This window comes from Cebus imitator, unplaced genomic scaffold (assembly GCF_001604975.1).
Source record: "Cebus imitator isolate Cc_AM_T3 unplaced genomic scaffold, Cebus_imitator-1.0 Scaffold11, whole genome shotgun sequence".
In the NCBI taxonomy this organism is placed as follows: domain Eukaryota; kingdom Metazoa; phylum Chordata; class Mammalia; order Primates; family Cebidae; genus Cebus; species Cebus imitator.
In genome coordinates, this window is record NW_016107326.1 from 5,348,796 (window position 1) to 5,372,416 (window position 23,621).

Consider the following 23,621-nt stretch of genomic DNA (forward strand, 5'->3'; position numbering starts at 1 on the left):
TTTTGAGGTGGAGTCTTGCTCTGTCACTGGGCTGGAGTGCAGTGGTGCAATCTCAGCTCACTGCAACCTCCACTTCCTGGATTCAAGTGATTCCCCTGCCTCAGCCTCCTGAATAGCTGGGACTACAGGCGCATGCCACCACACCCTGCCAATTTTTTATATTTTAGTAGAGACGGGGTTTCACCATGTTGGCCAGGATGGTCTTGATCTCCTGACCTCATGATCTGCTGGTTTCAGCCTCCCAAAGTGCTGGGATTACAGGCATGAGCCACCGCACCCAACCACAAACATATTTTTTAATGAAAATCCAAGTAGTATGGTTTCTGATAAGCTATCGTACTTCAGTTCTGCCTGTGGTAGCATAAAAACAACTATGGAAACAAATAGGCATTTGCTGTGTTCCAATAAGACTTTATATAAACAGGTGGCAGAATGTATTTGTCCTATAGGCTGTAGGTTGCTGATCCTAGCATAATGTATTGACTGTACATTATGGTAGAGCCCTCTGTTAGTTGGAAGAGAGGACCAAAGGAGAAACAAGTAAAGATGTATTAGCTGTACAGAACTTTCTAGTAGGTAAGAAAAAAAAGCAAGAAAATTACAGTAATACAGAGTATGTAAAATAAAGGAAGATTCAGAACTGAGTAGATAATTCTCAGAGGATGTCAAATGTAGATTATGGTAAAGTAGAATGTTTATAGTTTAGTACATCAAGAACTATATCCTTTATAAAATAAAATATAGCTGGACATGGTGGCTACATCTTAGCCACCATGTTTTTACATGTTCATGTTTGGTACAGACTCATGGTGGCCTGTAATTCTAACACTTTGGGAGGCCAAGGCGGGTGGATCGCCTGAGATCAGGAGTTCAAGACCACTCTGGCCAACATGGCAAAACTCCTACCTCTACTGAAAATACAAAAATTAGCTGGGTGTGGTGGCACGTGCCTGTAGTACCAGCTTCTAGGGAGACTAAGGCATGAGAATTACTTGAACCGGGAGGCAGAGGTTGCAGTGAGCTGAGATCGGGCCATTGCGCTACAGCCTGGGCAACAGTGTGAGACCCTGTCTTTAAAAAAAAAAAAAAAAAAAAAAAGATGTAAAGAACAGGGTAAGAGACATTTAATATATCTGATCAATCGGTCTCATCTTTGGCGTGATAACATTTTTTCTACCAATAAATGGAGAATTACAGACTTATTGTATATGCCAGGATCCTTTAGCATCTATACTTTAAAATGGATCCACACTGAACTTCTGTTGTATGTAATGGAGTAAGAGCAGCCAGATTTATCCTCCTTCCTCAGACAATGCAAAAACCAGACAAGGTGTATAACACAAGAGTTTTTAGACATTAGATAATACTGGGTAGTGATCCCTGAGAGAAAATAAATGAGACATCCCTGCAATTTCCATAGCATTCTGCCTAGATATCTTCCAATCTGCAGTGGAGGAAGGAGATTCAAAACTGAACCCAGTGGCCCAACTGAATTGAGACAAAGCCAAGGTGGCTAGAATTTGCAAAAGACAGTGCCAGAGAGGACAAAGCTTCACAGAGATAGGGCACACACACTGGATAAATGCAGAGCGCTCCCCCTTGATTTTTAAGCCGAGTACTGACCCACATAAGTATGCAAGGAAACTGCTCAGAAACAGGGATAAAACCACTGGAAATGAATAAGCAGAACATTTGCTGAACTCAGATAAGACTAATAATAGTTTACGGCAACAATAATAAGAGTGGAAAAGCCTCTAATAAGTCTTTCTTTTTCTGAGATGAAGTCTCATTCTGGTGCTCAGGCTGGAGTGTAGTAGCAGGACCTCAGCTCGCTACAACCTCTGCCCCCTGGGTTCAAGTGATTCTCCTGCCTCAGCCTCCCGAGTAGCTGGGATTACAGCCTCCTGCCACTGCACCCTGCTAATTTTTTTTTTTTTTTTTTTTTTGGTATGTTTAGTAGAGACAGGGTTTCACCATCTTGGCCAGTCTGGTCTTGAACTCCTGACCTCCTGATCCACCCACCTCGACCTCCCAAAGTGCTTAGATTATACGCATGAGCCAACGTGTCCAGCCTGGACATCTTTTTTAGTACTCAAAAGAATGTTAACATCAGCTGGGGACCAGATTAGATCTAGATTAAGACCTGCTCTCATCTCACCTAGCAAGTTTATAAATAAGCTTGTAAAGAATCAAAATTTTTTTTGAGTAACCAACTGAATTTCAGGATAAACCTCAAAAATATATAATGAGAAACAAAATGTTTGATATGGTTTGGCTGTGTCCCATCCAGATTTTACCTTGAACACCTTGAATTACCACATGTGTGGGAGGGACCCAGTGGGAGGTAATTGAATCATGGGGGCAGGTCTTTCCCATGCTGTTCTCATGATAGTGAATGTGTCTCACAAGAGCTAATGGTTTTAAAAAGAGGAGTTCCCAGCCAGGCACAGTGGCTCACACCTGTAATCCCAGCACTTTAGGAGTCCGAGGCAGGTGGATCACTTGAGGTCAGGAGTTTGAGACCAGCCTGACCAACATGGTGAAACCCCATCTCTATAAGGTTTTATAAGAATATATAACCTTAGCCTGGCATGGTGGTACTCACCTGTAATCCCAGCTACTTGGGAGGCTGAGGCAGAAGAATCACTTGAACCTGAGAGGCAGAGGTTGCAGTGAGCTGAGATCGCACCATCACACTTCAGCCTGGGCAACGAGTGCAAAACTCCATCTCAAAAAAAAAAAGGAGTTTCCCTTCACAAGCTGTCTCTCTTTGCCTGCCGCCATCCATGTAAGACATGACTTGCTCCTCTTTGCCTTCTGCCATGATTGTGAGACTTCCCCAGCCATGTAGAACTGTGAGTCCAAATAAACCTCTTTCTTTTGTAAATTGCCCAGTCTTGGTATGTCTTTATCAGCAGCATGAAAACGGACTAATACAATATTCAACACCCAAAACATAACATTTATAATGTCAGTCATCCATTGAAAAATTACCTTTCATTCACTGACAAAGGCATTGTTATAAAATAAATAAGCCAAGCACGATGACACATGCCTGTAGTCCCTAGTTACTTGAGAGGCAGAAACAGGAGGATAGTTTCAACCCAGGAGTTTGAGGCAGGCCTGTGCAACATAGCAAAACCCTGTCTCAATCAAATAATAAATACGCACACATATCTATGTATGTATATATAACCATTCATGCAAACAAGCAGGAAAATACAAACCATCATAAGGAGAAATATTAATAGAAATGGATTCAGAAATGACACAGATGTTAGGATTTGTTGACAAAGACGTTAAAACAGCATTTCTAAATATATCCAAGAAGGTAAATAAAAACATAATCCTATTAAAGAATGATGTGGGAAATGTAAAAAAGACCCAACTTCTAGAAATAAAAAATACCGTGTCTGAGGTGAAAAGTGCACTGGGTAAGATGTGGCACTGCAGAAGAAAAGATTAAGGGTCATAGCAATAGAAGCTACTCAAAATGAAACACCTAGAGGGAAAAAAGACTGGAAAAACAAGCAGTGTAGCTGTGAGCTGTGGGACAACTTTTAGGTGATCAAATATAAAGAGTCTGGGGATGGGGCAGGGAGACAGAAAAGATATTTGAAGACATAAGGGCTGAAATTTTTCCAAATTTGATAATATCTGTAAACCCACAAATCCAAGAAGTTCAACAAACCAAAAGCAGAAGAAACACCAAAAAGCTACACCAAGGCACATAATCAAATTGCATAAGTTCAATAATAATTAAAAAAAAAAAAAAACTTAAAGTAGCTAGGTTTCTAAAAAACAACAACAGAAATACATTACATACAGAGAAACAAAGGTAAGAACAGCAGCAATCTCCTTAACAGAAACAATGCAAGCTAGACCTTGGAGCACAGAAGGAAAGAGATTATTAACCCAGAATTCAGACCCAGTGAAAGTACCTTTCAAAAACAAAAGCAGAACACTTTTTAGGCACATAAAACCTGAAAGAGTTCATTATCAGCTGACCATTCAGAAAACCTCAAATCTAAGTGCTACCTATAACAATTACCTGTTATATGGTCTTGGATGTACTTGAATCTCTCTGAACCTACAAATTTTTATCTATAAAATAAAAATAATGTTAATTTTTAGGGTTTTTGTGAGAAATCAAATGATAAAAAGGAAAAAGAATTCACATTTGTTGAATGTCTCCTTTATCCCAAGCACATATTATATCATTAAAAATGGAAGGAAAAAAACCCAGCCTGGGCAACATGCCAAAACCCTGTCTCTACAAAAAATGCAAAAATTAGCTGGGCATGGTGATGCGCACATTTGGTGCCAACTATTTGAGACCTTCAGGTGGGAGGATCACCTGAGCCTGGGAGGTTGAGGCTGGAGTAAGCCATGATCCTGCCACTATATTCCAGCCTGGGCAACAGAGTCAAAAATAAAAACGGAAATAAAATTCCCAATAATGGGGCTGCTATCCTAACATTTTTCTTATGCTATCCTCTTTCTTCTTCTTTAATACTAAAAACTTGGGTTGTTCTGAAAGAAGTTAGTCTAAGTAGCTCATTTGCTAATTTTGATGAAGCGCTTTTTCCCAACTTGTTTTTTAGTTACCGGATTAAATATGCTTAAAAGTGGGAATGAACAACTCTCCTTACTAGAATAGACAAGTCAGTTAATAAATCACTTTGTGAAACAGTCAATTTTCTTGTAAACTAAACTTTATTTTTTTACCTGTGTTTTGGCTGCTTAATATTTTGTCATGTTTATTGAGGCATAATTTATATACTGTCTATCTAATTTTTATTATAAACCTATTGGATAGAGGCATGAGTATCTTTATAGCAATACATTGCCGCATAGAGTTTTTGGCACTCAATAAAATGTTAAATAATATTTTTATTCAGCATTCTGCAGACAGGAAGCATATGGTAATAAATGTCAGAGCATAGGTTGAAAATATTCAAAAAGTTATATGATATATTCTTTGGAAAAGCTTGTACAGATACTTTTGTGAATGATATTTCTTTTAAAAGGAGTTCCCAGGCTCACATTGGATGCAACAATTTTCTCCAGCTTTCAGTTACTTTATTTATAAATTAAAACTTTTCCTGATCAAAAATAATGCATAATTTAAAATAGTATAATACTAGCATAGTATCATAAGAAAGTATATAAATGATTTTATAGATAACATAAAGTAAAGGTAACTCATGGTTTGAAGGACAGCATGAGAAAATATTTAGAGGCTTTAACAATATAAGTCTTTATGTTATGATATATGGTATGAAAAGAAATACACATTGGATAGTTCTTTGTTGTTAAATTTCAGCATGACTTAGAGTTATGTCACTGCTACAGCTGTTGCAGACATTTTAGTGGTAGGAGACTTTGACTTAATATTGTTTTTCTCACCTGAGGGTCCAGCACTACTTAAAACTCTTACTTTAGTGTCAGAAATGCAATCATTGCTTCAGAATAACAAAAGCCATCGTGAATTGGAGCTTAAAATAAATTTCATGCAAAGGATAATATCTCCTGGTTAATCTATGTTGAAATGGTTGACCATAATCAGGTATACATGGCCATTTAGATAGCATATATCTAAATTTTCTTTGCAGAATTTGCTTACCCTCTGATCTGCTGAACACACTTGAAGTTTTGGTTTTTGTTTTTTTGAAGAGATGGGGTCTTGCTATATTACCCAGGCATGTCTCAAATTCCTGGACACAAGCAATCCTCCCACCTCAGCCTCCCAAAATGTTGGGATTACAGGTGTGAGCCACTGCAGCTGGCCATTTTGAAGTTTTTATTAATGGAAACTGAATGTGAAATTAGCTGAGTTTTTCTTCTTAACCTCATATATAAACTGTGGGATAGGGAATTCAGGCACTGCTTACTTAGCTTGGTGCCTCTGACTTAATAAAGGTGTCAACTTGGTGTGTAGTCATCCTGCTGCTCAGCTAGGGGAGGATCTTCCAAGCCCATTTGTGTCTGGTCATGCACCTCTCCATAGCCCTCACAGCACTGCAACTTATTTCTCCAAGAGTGAGGGCTCAGGGAAACAAGGCATGTGATCAAGAAGATGAACAAAACATACCATCACTTTTGTCATATTTGTTACAAGCAAGTCACTAGGTCTAGAGCACATTCAAGGGGAAGAGAATGTACAAGGGTTTGAATACTACATTCAAGGATCATTGAAAACCATTTTGAAAACTGCCTCCTACACATATAATCCACAGATAGGACAGATCATTAAATGTACTCTAGGTGTTCTGACATTTGTTTATCCTGAAATCTTAACAAGAACTTGAATTCAATAGCTAAAATGATTTCACAGTTTCACCTAAAGTATTTCATTTATTCCTAGCAACAATGCAATGAAATAGGTATTGTTAACCTCAATTTTATTGATGAAGAAATTGATATACTGAGTGACTGGTTCAAGATTACATAGCAAATAATCTGTAAAACTGGGACCTTAGTGTATATCTTTTGATTCTAGATCCTGTACTCTTTCCATTGACCATAACTGCCTCCTGACCAGTAGTATGTTGCACTTAAAGTCATTCAAAGAGAATATTATACCTCTATACGAATTTTTATTATACAGAAATTTTATACATATATATAGAGAAAGAGAGGCAGACACTCCCCCGCCCCCCCGCCAAGTCTTAAACTCTCACCTATACCATTCCATTTAGGAATTATAGTGTTATTGAGACCATTATAAGGCCTGCAACAGCTGTAGCAATGATACACATGTAGACAGATGCTGGCAGCCTAAAACTACACTTGGGAGGTAAATGTTTGTTGCATGGAGAAATGAACAAGCAAAGTAAAGAAACAGACCTGGTCTGGTGGCTCCATTCCCCCTTGGCTTGTCAATATACAGAAATTATTGTGTTTCTATATAACTAGTAACAAATAATTGGAATTGCAGTGAGTATGGGCAAGTTATGGTTTTAGATTAATATTGATTATAGATAATTCTACTTTATAAATAAAAACTTGTGTTATCAGACAAAATACAGAGCAAGTTTTCTCCTCCATAGTTGTCTTTCATATATACAGACATGCACTTGAGTTTCTTTCCTTTCCTGTATAATCTGAGGATTGTACTTTTTAATAGTGGCTTGCTAACCCCTTTAAATAGCTCTTAATGTAAATATTCCATAGTTTTCATTAACCTGATTAACATAGTTTTTCCCTAACTTCCATTCGGAAACTATATTTGATTGTTGTTTTACCAGCACCCTTTTAGCATGGTTGCTAAAGCAGCAAGCTTACTGTAAAACCTAAGTGGTGTGGTATAGATGAGAGCCTAAGACTTTAATTATATGTCATTTTATTCACAACACTCAATTCCAGGAGGAAAAAAATGGCTCTGTTGTTGTAAAAGACATATTATGTGAGTATCATTCATTGTAAACCAAAAATGATACTGTATTATATAGCATAGACGAAAACGGATTCTGAAAATGTGACCTGACTGAGAAACTGAATAATAGTGAAAGTTATCAAAATGGAAAAAAAGTGTTAATGTGAAATCCAGCCTTCTCAGAAATACTCTTTCCTGGCCTGTTTAGTTTTGCTTTTGTTGCTTGTCATGCATGAATGAAAGTGCTATACTCTCAGGGGAGCAGGAAAGCCTCTGTGTCGGTTGTTTATTTCCTTAATCCCTCTTCCTTTGTGATTTTTGATGTCAGATCTAAAATGGAAAGCCTGTAAATATAATGATTATCACATGGATAATCACCTGCATTAGGAACCGCCCTGCTTTTCTATTCTAACCCGAGCTGTTCTCCACATGTCACATCTACTCTGTGGTTGGATTTTAACCTGACTGCTTCATTAGATTTGTGAAACTCAGTACGAGGCGCCCTGGGGCAGCACAGATGGGAACTTGCTTGTTTTCTTTTCTCACTTTTACTGCAAAGGCACACTAAAAAGTCCTTTTCAATTTAGTGCGACCAGTTCACTTGGAATTACCTCTAATATTTGGAACCTGTCTTACTCTTCTGCCCACCATCTATGACCATTCTTTCTTCCCTACTTTCTGACCTAATGCCTTTTCTTTCTGCCTCTGCATGGCATGAATCTGACAACTAAAATTCTGCTTAAAATTCTTACTGGGTCAAACTGTTCCCCTGTGTTGTTTTGTTTGTTTTGCTGATAGGGAAAAATAAATGTTGTTCCATCATTGTATCTACAAACACCTTCAGATCAGAGGTTAGCTCTGGGAAAGTCTGCAGTGATATGAGCCAGCTGCCTTCTCTAATGGAGTGACTTGGGGCACCAGTCCAAGATCAAAGGAAGGTGGGAGGAAGTCGGAAGATAAGATCATTTTAAGCCATAGTACAAGCTTAGCTTTTCTAGTGATAGGGCACAGCTCAGCAAGCCTATGTGCAGGGGCACTAAGACAGAAAATTGAGTTGACTTTTCTTAAGTACATCTTTCCTCAGTCAGAAATATGTTGATGCTTGAAATAGTTTACAGACATGGAAGTGTCTTAGGGCCTGCTTTTCTTAAAAGATAGTGATTTGACATTTACATATCTGTCTTCTTGCAGTTAGTCAGCTTTATACTCTAACAGAACACTGTTTATTTTTAAATATATAAAATATATTTTAAAATAGAATATATAAAATAATTTTTGGGGCCAGGTGCAGCGACTCACATCTGTAATCCCAGCACTTTGGGAGGCTGAGGCAGGTGGATCACTTGAGGTCAAGAGTTTGAGACCAGCCTGACCAACATGGTGAAACCCCATCTTTACTAAAAATGCAAAATTAGCTGGGCATGGTGGCACATGCCTGTAGTCCCAGCTACTCGAGAAACTGAGACAGGAGAATCATTTGAACCCAGGAAGCAGAGGTTGCAGTGAGCCAAGATCGCATCACTACACTCCAGCCAGGACAACAAGAGCGAAACTCCATCTCAAAAAAATGCATATATATATATATGCATATATATGTGTGTGTGTACGTTTTTACAGCTAATTTCTTATATATGTATGAGCAAAACTGGACATTAAACAATTTTACTGTATGTGAATTTTGAGCATTTGTAGCCTAGTGCAATTTTAGTCCTACAGATTCTTCATTTGAACTTTGTCTTACAGTCCCCTGGGGTTCTCTCATGTCTCCGATTAAGTTCCCTATAGATAAGTGGTTCTAATACAGCTTTTTGTTGTCTTTTTCATATAAGAATTTGCTTGGTTCCTAATGACAACTTGGGAAGCACCACACCAATAAGCTTTTGAACCTTATCCTATTCCTTGATATCACAGCCAGCAAATGTTATTGACTATGTGATGTACAAAGTTCTAACCTTGCTTGCACAAATTGACCAATTGTCAAGATTCATATTTATTTGCTTATTTTTGTCTACATCAACTAAGGCTAACTTGATCAGGCTTATGTTTCTCTAGTAAATAGCATAAAGAGTTGTACTTTCAACTTAAATCATTTTCTGTTGACTTCAGCGTTTAGCTGTAATCATACATTTTGACCTTTCTAAATCCTCAATAATAGTTCTCTAACCTGTATGTTATCAGTATATTGGATCATAGGTGAATACATGTATTATTTTCCCAAATTTCTGCTGAAGACACTTGAGCATACTTTCTGCCTTACATGGCTTGATGCTGCAGTCGTTTTAGTTGAGTTGGATCTGCTCACTACTCAGGCTCAAATCCCATCCTTCTATTAATATCTCTTGGCAAAGATAATTTTGGAAGAATGTAAGTTAAGATGTAGAGGCTCTTGACAGTTGTCTGCGGTTTTTTTTTTTTTTTTTCCATTTTCAAGAGGGAAGTAGAGCTGAAAAGTAATATTGCCTCCCTTTTCTATCAGTCCCAAAATTGAAGTATATGCACAAAGAATAAAGAAAGGGAAAGGATTTCATTACACATGCGTATTTTTGTCATTTGGTAACCTGTTATAAGAGACTTAGGGTATATAATAATCATCAGATTGTGTCGTTAAGATATTTAAAATCTGGAAGAACTTTGTATATTAAAATTTTTTAACCATCTATATTTTTTTTAATGCTCAACTGTTTTTACCATGTCATCTTATATTAAGGAGGATTTTTGGACTGTTTATCAAACAAAAAAGGAGACATTGAACCCCTACATAGCACATACATCTAGATTTAACACTTGTTAACATTTTGCCACTTTTGCTTCACTTTGATTTTTTTCTGAAGTATTCCAAAATAAATTACGTATATCATGACATTTAATCCCTAAATACCTCAGGATTCATCTTAAGAATTAAAGACTTTTAAAATCAAACTGATAATTCCTAATATTATCTAATTTTCATTTCAGATTCAGATTTCTCCCCTTGTCCCAAAAATGTCTTTTATAGCTGGTTTGTATAAACCAATTAAGGTTTATACATTGTTCTTGGTCACTTTCCCTTTCCTACTTTATCATGACATTGACTTGTTAAAGACATTAAGCTGGTTGTCCTATAGAATGTCCTGCCTTATGAATTTTTTCGGTTGCTTTCTCTGTGGATCCTTTAACTTATTCCCCTCTCCTCTGTGTTTCTTATAGACTGCAAATTACTGGACTAAGGTTTTGATTAATTCATGTTAAAATATTTAGGTCAGAATACTTTATAGATGATGCTGTGAACTTCACACTGCATCATAACAACAGACAAAGAATATTTGGTGATCCCACTATTAGTGATGATAAGTTATAGCATCGATCACTGGGTTAAAGTGATGACAGCTTGATCCTTCCATTATAAAGTTATGCTTTGCTCCCCGTGACCAGCATATAACCTGAGATACTTTGATTCCATGGAAATACTCAGTTCCCTATCATCCTTTTACCCAATGAATTTAACATCTAAAGAGGATCCTGTCTGCAATAAATTTCATTATAAGGATTGCAAAAGGGTGATATTTCTGAATCTGTACATTTATTAGCAGGCATTCTTCTCTACAGAAGAGCTTTTTGAAAGGTATTGTTTTAATTAAAAACACAACCACCACCATATTCCTTGGATTGTCTTTCTTTGCTGAGGTCAGAACACCTGAACTCACTGTGGCAGCTACAGTAAAAACATGTACTTTGTCTTCTTTATTCCAACTTGTGAAGTGTGTTGACATTAGGCTGCCTTCTTAAAATTATTATTCCAAGGGAAAAAAGAAATCTTTATTGCTGTAAGAATAAAAATTGAACTATGTGGATATATTGAGATAATTGTGTAAAAAAGAAGACTGAATGAGTTTCAAAAAAAAATGGATTATTTCTTCATTACCGAGCACTTTATAATTAACTGTTCTTTTTTTTTTATTTCAGGAAGCTGCCACTTTTGCTAGAGAGCAAGGCTTTGAGGTGAGTTAACCCACAATTGCACACTAAACAGATCCTAAAGGTTTTTTCTAGCTGATAATGAAGTTCTTTTGGACAGTGATTGATGTGCTATTATACTCTCAGAGCCTCGCAGCAGTTGCCATGGAAACTTGGCAGTCGTCATGGTTTCTTTGTTCTGCCAGCACAGTGTTATGACGCACTCTGCTAGGTCTGCACCCAACATCGCCTACAGATGTTATTTATTGAATTTTGAAAAGCCTCTTGGGAAGCCAAGAGGTTGGGCACGGTTTCAAGCTGCCTCTGCAGATATGGGGCCTGTCAGTTTGTTCAGTTAAAAAGCTATCTCATTAGCTGCATTACATTTCATAAGGATTCACTGCTAAAGCAGTGGTGGAACAAGACTAAATAATGAAATATAATGTCGTTTAAATAATTTCAGCCCTATCACATGTAGATTATCATTATGCAAATTAATTTCTAAAAGGTTGTACTTAACAGTTGTTAGGAACTGATTAATTTAAATCCTGCTCTTATAAACTTGCTGTTTGAACCTATCTTTTCTTCTCTCTTCTTCTTTTATTCTGGGGAGAGGGAGGTAGCGTAAAATATACATACATTTTCTTAAATAAAGTATCAATAATTGGATTTAATTTCTAGGTCCTAATTCTGTTTTCCTGATACAAGTATTATCCTGTCAAGATTCAAAACTCCATGTGGTTGTTCTCGGCAAAATTGAGATAACCATGTTTTTTATCTCTATAATACCCCTCTTCCAACTGATTGTTAGAAAACACTGACTAATATGAACCCAGGTTAACTGACAAAGAATTAACTAGGTTGGAGTGTTTTATGACTGTGATATTTATTGAGCAGAACTATGTAGAATGCTGTGTTCTGTACAGCAACTTAAAATGTTACAGGGTAGTAATTTTAAGATTAAATTAAAATTTTGAATTTAATCTAACCACAGCCAAAATGTTTTATTTGCATATTTAGTATTGTCTTTCTAGTGAAGAGGTGAGTGGTGATTGTATAGTTATCTGTAAGGATTAGTAAGCTCACTTTGAACTCTAGAGAAAGAGATTACATGAGTTTGTGAAACTCTTATTTAAATGCAGTAAAGGCAGATTTCCAAGCAACAAAGTAATACATGTGCATGTTACTCATGTCATCAGACTTGACAAACCAGACATAGAGCTGCTTCTTCATAGAGGAAGACAATGAACATGTGATACAGGCATTCTATTCTGAAGATTCTATAAAAAAACTACTCCAGAGTAGGAACATTGCTTCTTAATTATTAGGAACTGTGATAGTTTCTTACATGTTTGCCTTTTTGTGTTTTACCATATTATAGCAAGTCTAGGGTTAAGTCACATATAGAAAAAGGATTTCCAAGTGTTGGGTTATTTTTCTACTTTAAGTTTCATGTTGTAATTTCCTAAATTGGCAATTATATATAGAGCAAAATGTAATCAGGTGAATATTCAATTAAAAAGTCAGATGTTTTGATCACAAGAATATAAATAAAAGTTTTCAGAGTTTTTTTAAAGTTTTACTTATTTTAAGTTTTAGTATTAAAAAATTATATTCTCTCGATACATCAAAATTCTCCATAAATAAAAACTTGGAGAACATACATTTGTATCCTGTCAGTTTACTGTGTTACCATAAACAATGTATTTTTGGTTCTATAAAATAACCAATTTTGCGGATACTTAGAAATATAACTTGTTGTATAACAAATGATCATGATCCTGTACTACCTACATAGCAGTTTTTTAAAAATAGTTTATTATGACTGATTAATACTTTTATTTCTTTCTTGAGCTATATGCTTTGCATATGCCTTGTTTATATTCATTCATAGCAACAAACTACTTTTTCTGTTTTCTACTAACTAGCATTATATTAACCTTTCCATTAGTTCTTACTGATTCTAGAATTGTTTTTGGCATAAATCTGCTATAATTGATTACAGCATATAAGCAAAATGATAATGATTATAATCGCATACCTTATTACCTCTTGACACCGCAAAACTGCTCTGTCAGTGATAGTGACAGTGATATGTTAGATTAGATAAAGCACATAGTGTCTTGATGTGTCCCTTTGTAGATTTCCAAAACCATCACAAGCATTGCAGAATATATTTGAAACATGAGGAGGATAGACATTGTTAATCAAACGTTATCCATGTATGGAACACTATCTAGAGAAATTCAATAATTTTATAATGTCATTAAAGTTTCCTAGTTCATTAGACAGAAATAGGAAAGCATAGGTTTGCAACTTGGTATTATTAAGGAATAAAACAAAAATAAATCACTTTATCTTAGTAGTTTTCTGTATGAAAATGTATTAATGCTCTTGGCTAGTGTGACAAACTAGACAAAAATCTGCATTTTATCCCTCCTAACTTTAATTTTGACTCTAAATTTGGAGCATGAATGAGAAGAAAAAAGTGAAAAGATTAAAAGAAAGGTGAGTATTTTTTCCTTCCATCAGTGCTGCTGTCCTATCCTCATTTTCTACTATAAATCCCAATCAGTTCCAAAAGCCACTGAGTATTGCCACTAGTGATCTGGCTGCTGACAGACCAATCCAAGCACCTCTAAAAATAACCAGTGTTTATTCATCAGGAAATATTCTCAGTGGTATTTTTTTTAATTATTATTCTGGTTAGCTTCTCTGCAAACTTTAGATAATCTTTTTTTAAAAAAATCTTTAAACTGAATTGGGCAATTTTCAGTGAGAAGCAGCAGCTTAGGAGGGCACTGGAGAATGAGATAAAAACTGGAGCTGGGCAGAACACAAAGCAGAAGAGAGAGGATTTTTTTTACATAGGTGATGGAAAATTGCATAGTGCCTGATTTAAATGACAGACCTGCTAAGAATTTAAAATGACAATTCTTGGGGTAAAAAGTTTTATAAGCCTTTTATTATCCTAGAAAATCAGTTCCGACTGGAATATGTTTTTAAATCTACCTTTTCTTGAGCTGAACTGATTAAATGTTTGTATTTTTAGAACATAAATAAAAATAAGGGCTCAAAAGCATGTTTCATTATAAAGCCTTTCTTAAACTATTAAAAATTGATTTAAATTAAAGTGAATAAAATACCTCAAAAACCTAAATATATATATATTCTCTATATTTTCATTGTCTCTGCAACTGAGTAAATGCTAAATGATGAAGAGAATTCATACCTTCTCTATTGGATCATTTATTTTGTTTTACTCCAAGTAACAAATTTTAATTTTTTTTTATCTTAGATATCTAAGAATAATATTTCTGTTCTTAGGGGAAACAAAGCAACCCTTTTCCCTTTTTTCACTTCCTCCATAGCCCCTGACTATCCAGAAGATCCCAGACTTGTGGTCTTTCTCTGACCAATGAGGATTCTTTCATCTTATATCACTGAAAGAGAAAAGTATGGAATTGTGCTATCCAACACAGCATCTACTAGCCACATGTGGCTATGTAAATTAGGATTAATTAAAATTAAATAAAATTTAAAATTCAGTCTTTCAGTCATACTAGACACATATTGAGTATTCTATAGACTAGGTAATGACTACTTTATTGGATGATGCAGGATAGAACATATACATCATCACAGAAAGTTCCATTGATCAGCATGGATAGAAAGCCTACAGAGAATGTATTCAGGCTGTATTGATTACCAAAGAATTACCTTAGGTGATTCTTAAGTTCCTGTGTTCTTCACAAATATAAATAATGCAATGGCTGATCACCAGAATTTCAGTTTCTGAAAATAAGACCCTAAATCAGGTCCTGCTGGCTAAGAGAGTGCAGTGTTGTTTTATAGGTACCTGAACCCCAAAAGAAGACAATTTTGGAACAGTTCAGTTAAGGGAAAGCAATAAGCTAGTCTTCTAATTCTCTTCATTTAATCATTTATTTATTCAACAAATATTTACTGAGTTCTTACTATGTACATACCACTCTGATGGACCCTGAAGACAAGGTGGAAGTGACCAGAGAATGTACTGTGAAAGAGAATGTGGGAAGGGTTCCTATTTTAGGTATGATGGCTATGGAATGACCCTAAAAATATGAATATCTAGCAATGACAAAAAAAAAAAAAGCAAGACAAACAGCAAACCAAATTTAAAGCAGAGAGAACAGGACTATAAAAGGCTCCGAATGAGAGAACTAATGCACTATATACTCCAGGAACTGACAGAAGGCCATTGTGACTGGAATGGAGTGAGTGGGGAGGGAATATGAGATCAGGCTGGCACTGACACATCATATAAACAACATAACTATTAAAGGAGTTTCTATTTGGAAAACAAGACAAAATGGTACAGCTTGATGACTCAATGTGTAGAAACACTACAGCTGGTTTTCTACAGTAACTCCTATTACTAGGTAGACTATAACAGGAGTGTTACCTTTGTATGACCAGCTGGTTAAAAATAGAATGAAGAGAGTATGTTCTTTGATTTGAAAGATAATGTGATCACCAATGACAATAAAAGTATTATTTTACATTTATAAAAATGCTTTACAATTTATGAAACCTTTCCTAATATATCATTAATACAGTAATACTTCCACAAACCTTGAAAGGTAGATAGGGCATGTATTGCCTTATCAGTTCAACAGATTTAAAAAAACAGGCTATATGGACCAGCGCAGTGGCTCACACCTGTAATCTCAGCACTTTGGGAGGCCAAGGTGGGTGGATCACCCGAGGTCAGGAGTTAAGAGACCAGCCTGGCCAACATGGTGAAACCCCATCTCTACTAAAAATACAAAAAATTAGCCAGGTGTGGTGGCGGATGCATGTAATCCCAGGTACTCAGGAGGCTGAGGCAGGAAAATTGCTTGAACCCAGGAGGTGGAGGTTGCAGTGAGCCAAGATAGCACCATTGCACACCAGCCTGGGCAACAAGAGTGAAACTCCGTCTCAAATAGAAAAGAAAAAAAGAAGCGCCGGGCGCGGTGGCTCAAGCCTGTAATCCCAGCACTTTGGGAGGCCGAGGCGGGTGGATCACGAGGTCAAGAGATCGAGACCATCCTGGTCAACATGGTGAAACCCCGTCTCTACTAAAAATACAAAAAATGAGCTGGGCATGGTGGCACGTGCCTGTAATCCCAGCTACTCAGGAGGCTGAGGCAGGAGAATTGCCTGAACCCAGGAGGCGGAGGTTGCGGTGAGCCGAGATCGTGCCATTGCACTCCAGCCTGGGTAACAAGAGCGAAACTCCGTCTCAAAAAAAAAAAAAAGAAAAGAAAATATAGGCTATATGGGCTGGGCAAGGTGGCTCACGCCTGCAATTTCAGCACTTTGGGAGGCCGAGGCAGGTAGATCATGAGGTCAGGAGTTCAAGACCAGCCTGACCAAGATGTTGAAACCCCATCTCTACTAAAAATACAAAAATTAGCCAGGCATGGTGGCGGGTGCCTGTAATTCCAACTACTCGAGAGGCTGAGGCAGGGAATTGCTTGAACCCGGAACAAAGGTTGCAGCCAAGATCATGCCACTGCACTCCAGACTGGGTGACAGAGTGAGACTCTGTCTCAAAAAAAAAAAAAAAAAATAGGCCATATGACTTGTTCAAGGTCATGTAGCGAATACATCATATAGCCAGAATAAGAGCTCAGCCCTCTATATCTAGTGCTCTTTACTATAAACCACACAACTTTCTCTCACACATTCTCACATATGGGAAGAGGAGATTAGATTTCAAAATGACTTTGAGAAATGAAAAATATCTTGAAATTCAAAAACTGAAATTCAGCCAAGCACAGTGGCTCACACCTGTAATCCCAGCACTTTGGGAGGCCAAGGCAGGGGAATCATGTGAGGTCAAGAGTTTGAGACCAGCCTAGCCAACATGGTGAGACCCTGTCTCTACTGAAAATACAAAAATTAGCTGTATGTGGTGGCAAGGACCTGTAATCCCAGCTACTTGGGAGGCTGAGGCAGGAGAATCGCTTGAACCCGGGAGGCAGAGGTTGCAGTAAGCCAAGATCTCACCATTGCACTGCAGCCTGGGCAATAAGAGTGAAAATCTGTCTCTAAAGCAAATAAACAAAATAAAATTGAAATTCACTGGAGTAAAGATATCAGCCAACTTAATTAAGAAAAAACAGCAAACTTAAACAGAAGAGCAAGAGTGACTTGTGAATGTGGTGGAAAAATGATTTAGAATGAACATGCTATCGTTTTGTGATAAAAACAACAAAAAGCACATTGCTGGCATTTCTAGAAGCACTATAATAATGTTACGAGTATTATCCTTGGAGTCAGACTTTGTGGGTGCTAATCTATTCTCCACTACTTAAATTTATGACCGTAGGCAAATTACTTAACCTCTCTGACTCAGTTTCTTCATCTATCAAATGGGATATTATATTAGTACCTACTGCCTAGAGTAGTTCAGATTTAATGAGTACTTTATTTGATTGATTGATTGATTGATTGATTGATTGTTCTGAGACAGCCTCACTCAGTTGCCCCAGCTGGAATCCAGTGGTATGATCTCAGCTCACTGCAAATTCTGTCTCCTGAGTTAAAGCAATCTATAGATTCAATACAATTCCTATCAAAATTCCAATGTCATTCTCTTTTCTTGTCTTTTTTTCTTTTTTTTTTTTTTTTTTTTTTTTTTTTTTTTTTTTTTTTTTTTTTTTTTTTCTTTTTTTTTTTTTTTTTTTTGATACAGGGTCTGGCTCTTTCGCTTAGGCTGAAATACAGTGGTGTCATTTCAGCTCACTGCAACCTCTGTCTCCCAGGCTCAACCCATCCTTCCACCTCAGCTGGGACTATAGGCACATGCCACCACACCCGGCTAATTTTTGTATTTTTTTTTTTGTAGAGATGAGGTTTTACTATGTTGCACAGGGTAGTCTCAAACTCCTAGGCTCAAGTGATTCACCTGCCTCCGCCTCCCAAAGTGCTGGGATTACAGGCATGAGCTACCACACCCTACTTTAATGAATACTTTAGGGCTTTATACATGGCTCTTAGTTTCTTCATCTATAAAATAGGGATAATAATAGTACCTACTGTCTAGAAAACTTAAGATTTAATGAGCACTTTAGAACTTTATACATGGCTCATACATAGTTCAATTTTATGAGTTTTCATACTTTTTATCCCTCCCCCTCATTTTCTCCCTTATAGATACTATTATTGAATGTTCAATATTCAAAACTCTTGAAGCCCTTTCTAGAGATTTTGGGGAACTCTAAGGATGTGACTATTTTAGAAAGTATTAAAATGAGAGTAATTAGATGAAAGAAATTAATATTTAAGTTCTCAGCATGTGCTGAATATTGCATTAAGCTATTTCACTTACCTCATCTTTCATCCTCACAACAACTATTTTTAACTTTTTATTTTAAAATAACTTTAGTCTTAGAAAAATTACAAAAAATAGTACAGAATTTCCACATACCTTTCACCCAGTTTCCCCTAATATTCATATCTTACATAACCAAAGTATAATGAATAACAGAAAATTAAAATTGAACTCCAATAACTGAACTATATACAGGCTTATTCTGGTTTCAACCATTGTTTCTCTAATTTCCTTTTTCTGTTTCAGAATCTAATCCCACATTGCATTTGTCATGTCTCCTTAGTCTCTTCCAATCTGTGATAATTCCTCACTTTTGTTGTTCATGACCTTTACTTTTGAAAAGTACTGGTCAATCATTTTGTAGAATGTCCTTCCATTTGAGTTTGTCTGATGTTTTCTAATGATTACATTGAAATTATGCATTTTTGGCAGGAAAAACACAGGAATGATGTTCCTTTCATGGTGCATCATATCAGGGAGTTACACAGTGTCACAGTTTCTTATTGTTGGTGATGCTAAACCTTGATCACTAGGTTAAGGTGGTGTTTGCCAGTTTAACTTTACAGAGGTAAAGTTACTACTTTCCCACTGTATTTAATAAATATCTTGGAGGAGATACTACTTTGGGACTATGGAAATGTTCTGTTTTATCCACTAATTTTAGCATCACTAAGCTGATCTATCTGGATTAAGGTGATGTACTCTACTTATACATCTCTACTGTATATAACATTATGATTTTCCTTTTGTAATGAATATCTTAGGGAGACATAACTTCGAGACTGTAAATATCCTGTTTCCTTCAACCTGTTGCCCACTAATCTTAGCAAACTTATCCCCCAACAACTTTTAATGTGAATATTTTCTTAGTTTTGTAGATGAGGAAATAGAGCTTAGAGAGGTTTATTAACCTGCCCCAAATCATACAAATAGTAAGTCCAAACCTGTCATAGTCTAAAAGTCCTTTTAATTTCATTATTTGTTAAGATGTGTGAGCTTAAGTGTAAGGGAAAGAAAACCTATTGGGGACAGAGGAGGGGAAATACTGTGGAAGGAGAAATAAAGTTTTACATAAATCTGGGAGAATTATGTTTTGTACTTGGAAAATTTATTTTGTCCTTTAATTGCCATTTTTATGAGGTTTAATTTGAGACATAAGAAACAGTTCTTTGATTAAATTACCAAAGCTCTCAACAAAATATATCTTCTCACAGAGTTGGTAGAAAGCAACCATGGAATCTTATTCTTTTTTTTTTTTTTTTGAGACGAAGTCTCATTCTGTTGCCAGGCTGGAGTGCAGTGGCGCGATCTCCGGCTTACTGCAACCTCTGCCTCCCAGGTTCAAGCGATTCTCCTGCCTCAGCCTCCCAAGTAGCCAGGACTGCAGACGTGTGCCACCACACCCAGCTGATTTTTGTATTTTTGGTAGAGATGGGGTTTCACCACGTTGGCCAGGATGGTCTTGATTTATTGACCTTGTGATCTGCCCACCTCAACCTCCCAAAGTGCTATGATTACAGGCATGAGCCACTGTGCCCCACCGAAATTTTATTCTTAATTTATTCCTTATACCACCTTGAAGAAAGATTTTCTTTTAAAGAACATCTAGGACGTTCATAAGATTCTGCTTTCAAGATGATAAAGTGAATGTGTTTGTCTCTTTATCTTTATTAAATATGAGCTGTACTTAATCACTGCAAAAATCCTATAGTAGTAAATATATTTGTGTTAAGGACATTGGCAAAATATACATGAGTCATTTTAATTAAATGCATACACTTATTTGGGCGAGTTACATGGCAATTTTTGGTCCTTTCAGCTGTTACCAGTCATTTCTAAAAGTCTGTCTTCTAAAACTGAGGGAATTTCTTCTCATCTTATCAGAGTTGAGTCTTGGTTCAGTTCTAAAATAAGCAATCGAAAGTGAAATAGTCAGCATGTTTAAAAAGTCAGCAGCACTGTCCTACTACAAATGGCTATTCCTTTTAGAAACAACTGTCCTCTAGAAGTTATCCTGTTAGGTATATTAGAAGCTTAGCTTCATATATTATCTGGAATTTATTAAATATTTAGTGAACAAACAATATAAAAATATTTCATTACAGATTGTCATCCCTTTAAAAATGCCAGTTTCTGATGATGTTTGTAACCATGGCAAACCATCAAGACTTGTCTGCTTTGCTTGCCTCAGTGTTTCTCTCTCATATATCCTATTTGTTTTCTTATATATCCTTCATTTATGCCACTTAGCTATATTCCCCCTCTGACAGGTGTTTCTTTCTCTATAACTATTTGAAACTTTGCATAGTGATAGAATAAACTAGTTTTGTTAGCAAAGCCCAAAGCTATGGACAGTCTTAGAAACCCACTGAATACAGACATGGATTTTCAAATTATCTAAGATGTTTGAAAACATGATTCTAAAACCTCTGCCTTTTAGCTCAAGAGTTAGGTTTCAAGATTTTAGAAAACTTCAAAAAAGATTTCAGTAAAACTTGATGGCCTATGTGGTGTGAAAAACAGCAACAGGATTTGATGATTAGTTTGTTATTTTTTAAACTTTATCTTTTCTAAAGAAAATTAAGTCTTTTTAGGAAAGTATTAGCATTTCTTGCTCTCATATCAGTCCTTTGAAAAATTGGCATTATAAGAATTGTATTATTTCCAAAGTCAGCATAATTATGTTCTTTAAACCTCTAAAATAATTAAATTTTCCTCTTTTTAAAAACCTCTCTTTAATTTGAAATTTGAAAACTGCCTGGATATTTGCTGATACTTAGTAATTGTTAATAATTTTGAAATATGATAATAGTTTTGTGGTTACGTTTATCATTACCTTTCAAAGATATATACTAAAACATTTATACATGAAATTTTATATAGTTCATGGGGTTTACTTCAGAATAATATGAAAAGCAAGTGGATGAGGATGCAGGTGAAATAAGATTCATCATACATTTTAAATTTTTATAGATCATTGATGGGTTCCTTGGAAGTTACTGTGCTATTCTGTTTACTTTTGTATATGGTTAAAAAAATTTTAATGTGTCTTAATAGATGTGCAGGTCTCTTATTTTGATCATCAGAAACTAAATTGTTACTCTACTAATAAAGTTTTGTTTTATTTTATTGGTCATGAGAATTTTTTTCTTCTTTCTATTAATAGACGAAAGACATTAAAGACATAGCCAAAAAGACTCAAGCTCTACCAAAGGTGAACTCAAAGAGGCAGCGAATCGTGATCTTCACCCAAGGGAGAGATGACACTATAATGGCTACAGGTACATGTGGGAAACGTGTGATGAATCTGTTATTATGGAGATTAATCATTTACAAAATTCTGTACATTTTATTTTAATAAGTATTTCTACCATGTATCTCAGTAGAAAATATTTCATGTTTAAGATAATTTATTAAAATTTAATGAACCACTTTGATATAATTTATTTACTTATTTTGAGGATTTTGTCAATCAAGAAATATCTTTCCCGAAAAAAAGAATATATTTTATTTATAAAATACCTGCACTAGAATAAAATAAATTCACTCAATTATGAACAACTAAAATCCAGAACTATGTTATATTTTCCATTTTTCCTTCAAGAAGAAAATCTCATTTTTGGTTTTATTTTACCATCTATTTTATAGCACTCATAAAACAGAAATTTCATCTAGTAAACAAACATGTTATTGATTAAAATGATTAATAGTGTTAAACCAAAATACAAACATTTTAATTCTGTTTATACTATTCAGATTAAAACTAATCAGTTGATTAGTAATTATTGTAAACCGGAGCAATTTAGTATTACCTTTGTGTTTGTTCAGTACTCTGCTGAACACTGAAGCATAAAATAGGAACTTTATTGGGAGGCTGAGGAGGGCAGATCATTAGGTCAAAAGGTGGAGACCATCCTGGCTAACATGGTGAAACCCTGTCTCTACTAAAAATACAAAAAATTTGTCGGGTGTGGTGGCATGTGCCTGTAGTCCGAGCTACTCCAGAGGCTGAGGCAGGAGAATCTCCTGAACCTGGGAGGTGGAGGTTCCAGTGAGCCAAGATCGTGCCATTGCACTCTAGCCTGGGTGAGAGAGTGATACCCTGTCTCAAAATAACAACAATAATAATAATAACTTTAAAGACCTAATTGGGAAATAAAATTAATATTCATAAAATATAAGTACAAAGTAAAATATAATTATAGTTCTTATCTATTGGTGCAAACTATATGGATTGTATTTACTCAGGAGATCAGTAAATCTTGAAGAAAGATGTTATAGTGAATATGAAGTACATGTGTGTTGAATTAAATATAAAGCCTGAAAAGGGTCAAAGATGAAATTATTGTCAAGATATTTTCTTTCTTTCTTTTTTAAAATAAATTTTATTGTGTATACTTGAGGTTTATAACATGACACTATAGGATACATAGATACATATAGATTAACTTTATTTTTTCTGAATAGTCAAAAGCAAGATTCAGAGATTTGTTTCAAAAAGTATTTGCTTCAAAGTAATTCAGTGAGTCATAGATAAAGGGAGAGTATAAATGAAATGAGACTGGTAATGAATTAATTGTTGAAGCTAGGCAGTGGATATATGGGAGAATCATTATGCTATTATCTTCACTTGTGGATATGTTTGAAATTATCCATAATTAAAACTTTAAGAAAGGAAGAAAAGTTTTTAAAAATCTTTCAAACAACATTCAGAAATGTTGAGTGGCTCTCCCAAGATACATTAATATCCTGCTAATCCTTAAATTCTAGGAAGGATTTAAAGAAAGGAGGGCAAGTGGGCACAGTGGCTCACATCTGTAACCCTACCACTTTGGGGAGCCAAGGTGGGAGGATTGCTTGATCCCAGGAGTTGGAGACCAGCCTTGGTAACATAGCGAAACCCCACCTCTACTAAAAAAACAGAAATCAACTGGGTGTGGTGGCACA

General features: G+C 35.8%; 1 protein-coding gene across 6 annotated transcripts in view; it reads left to right on the forward strand.

Annotated features, from left to right (window-relative positions):
• Positions 1–23,621, forward strand: part of ADK (adenosine kinase) — a 578,382-nt gene that overhangs the window by 439,777 nt on the left and 114,984 nt on the right. For all 6 annotated transcript variants that reach the window (XM_017548629.2, XM_017548620.2, XM_017548645.2 and 3 more), the window contains 2 exons: positions 11,321–11,356; positions 21,841–21,955. In XM_017548629.2, the coding sequence (XP_017404118.1) occupies positions 11,321–11,356; positions 21,841–21,955 (151 nt within the window). The remainder of the gene's footprint in view (positions 1–11,320; positions 11,357–21,840; positions 21,956–23,621) is intronic.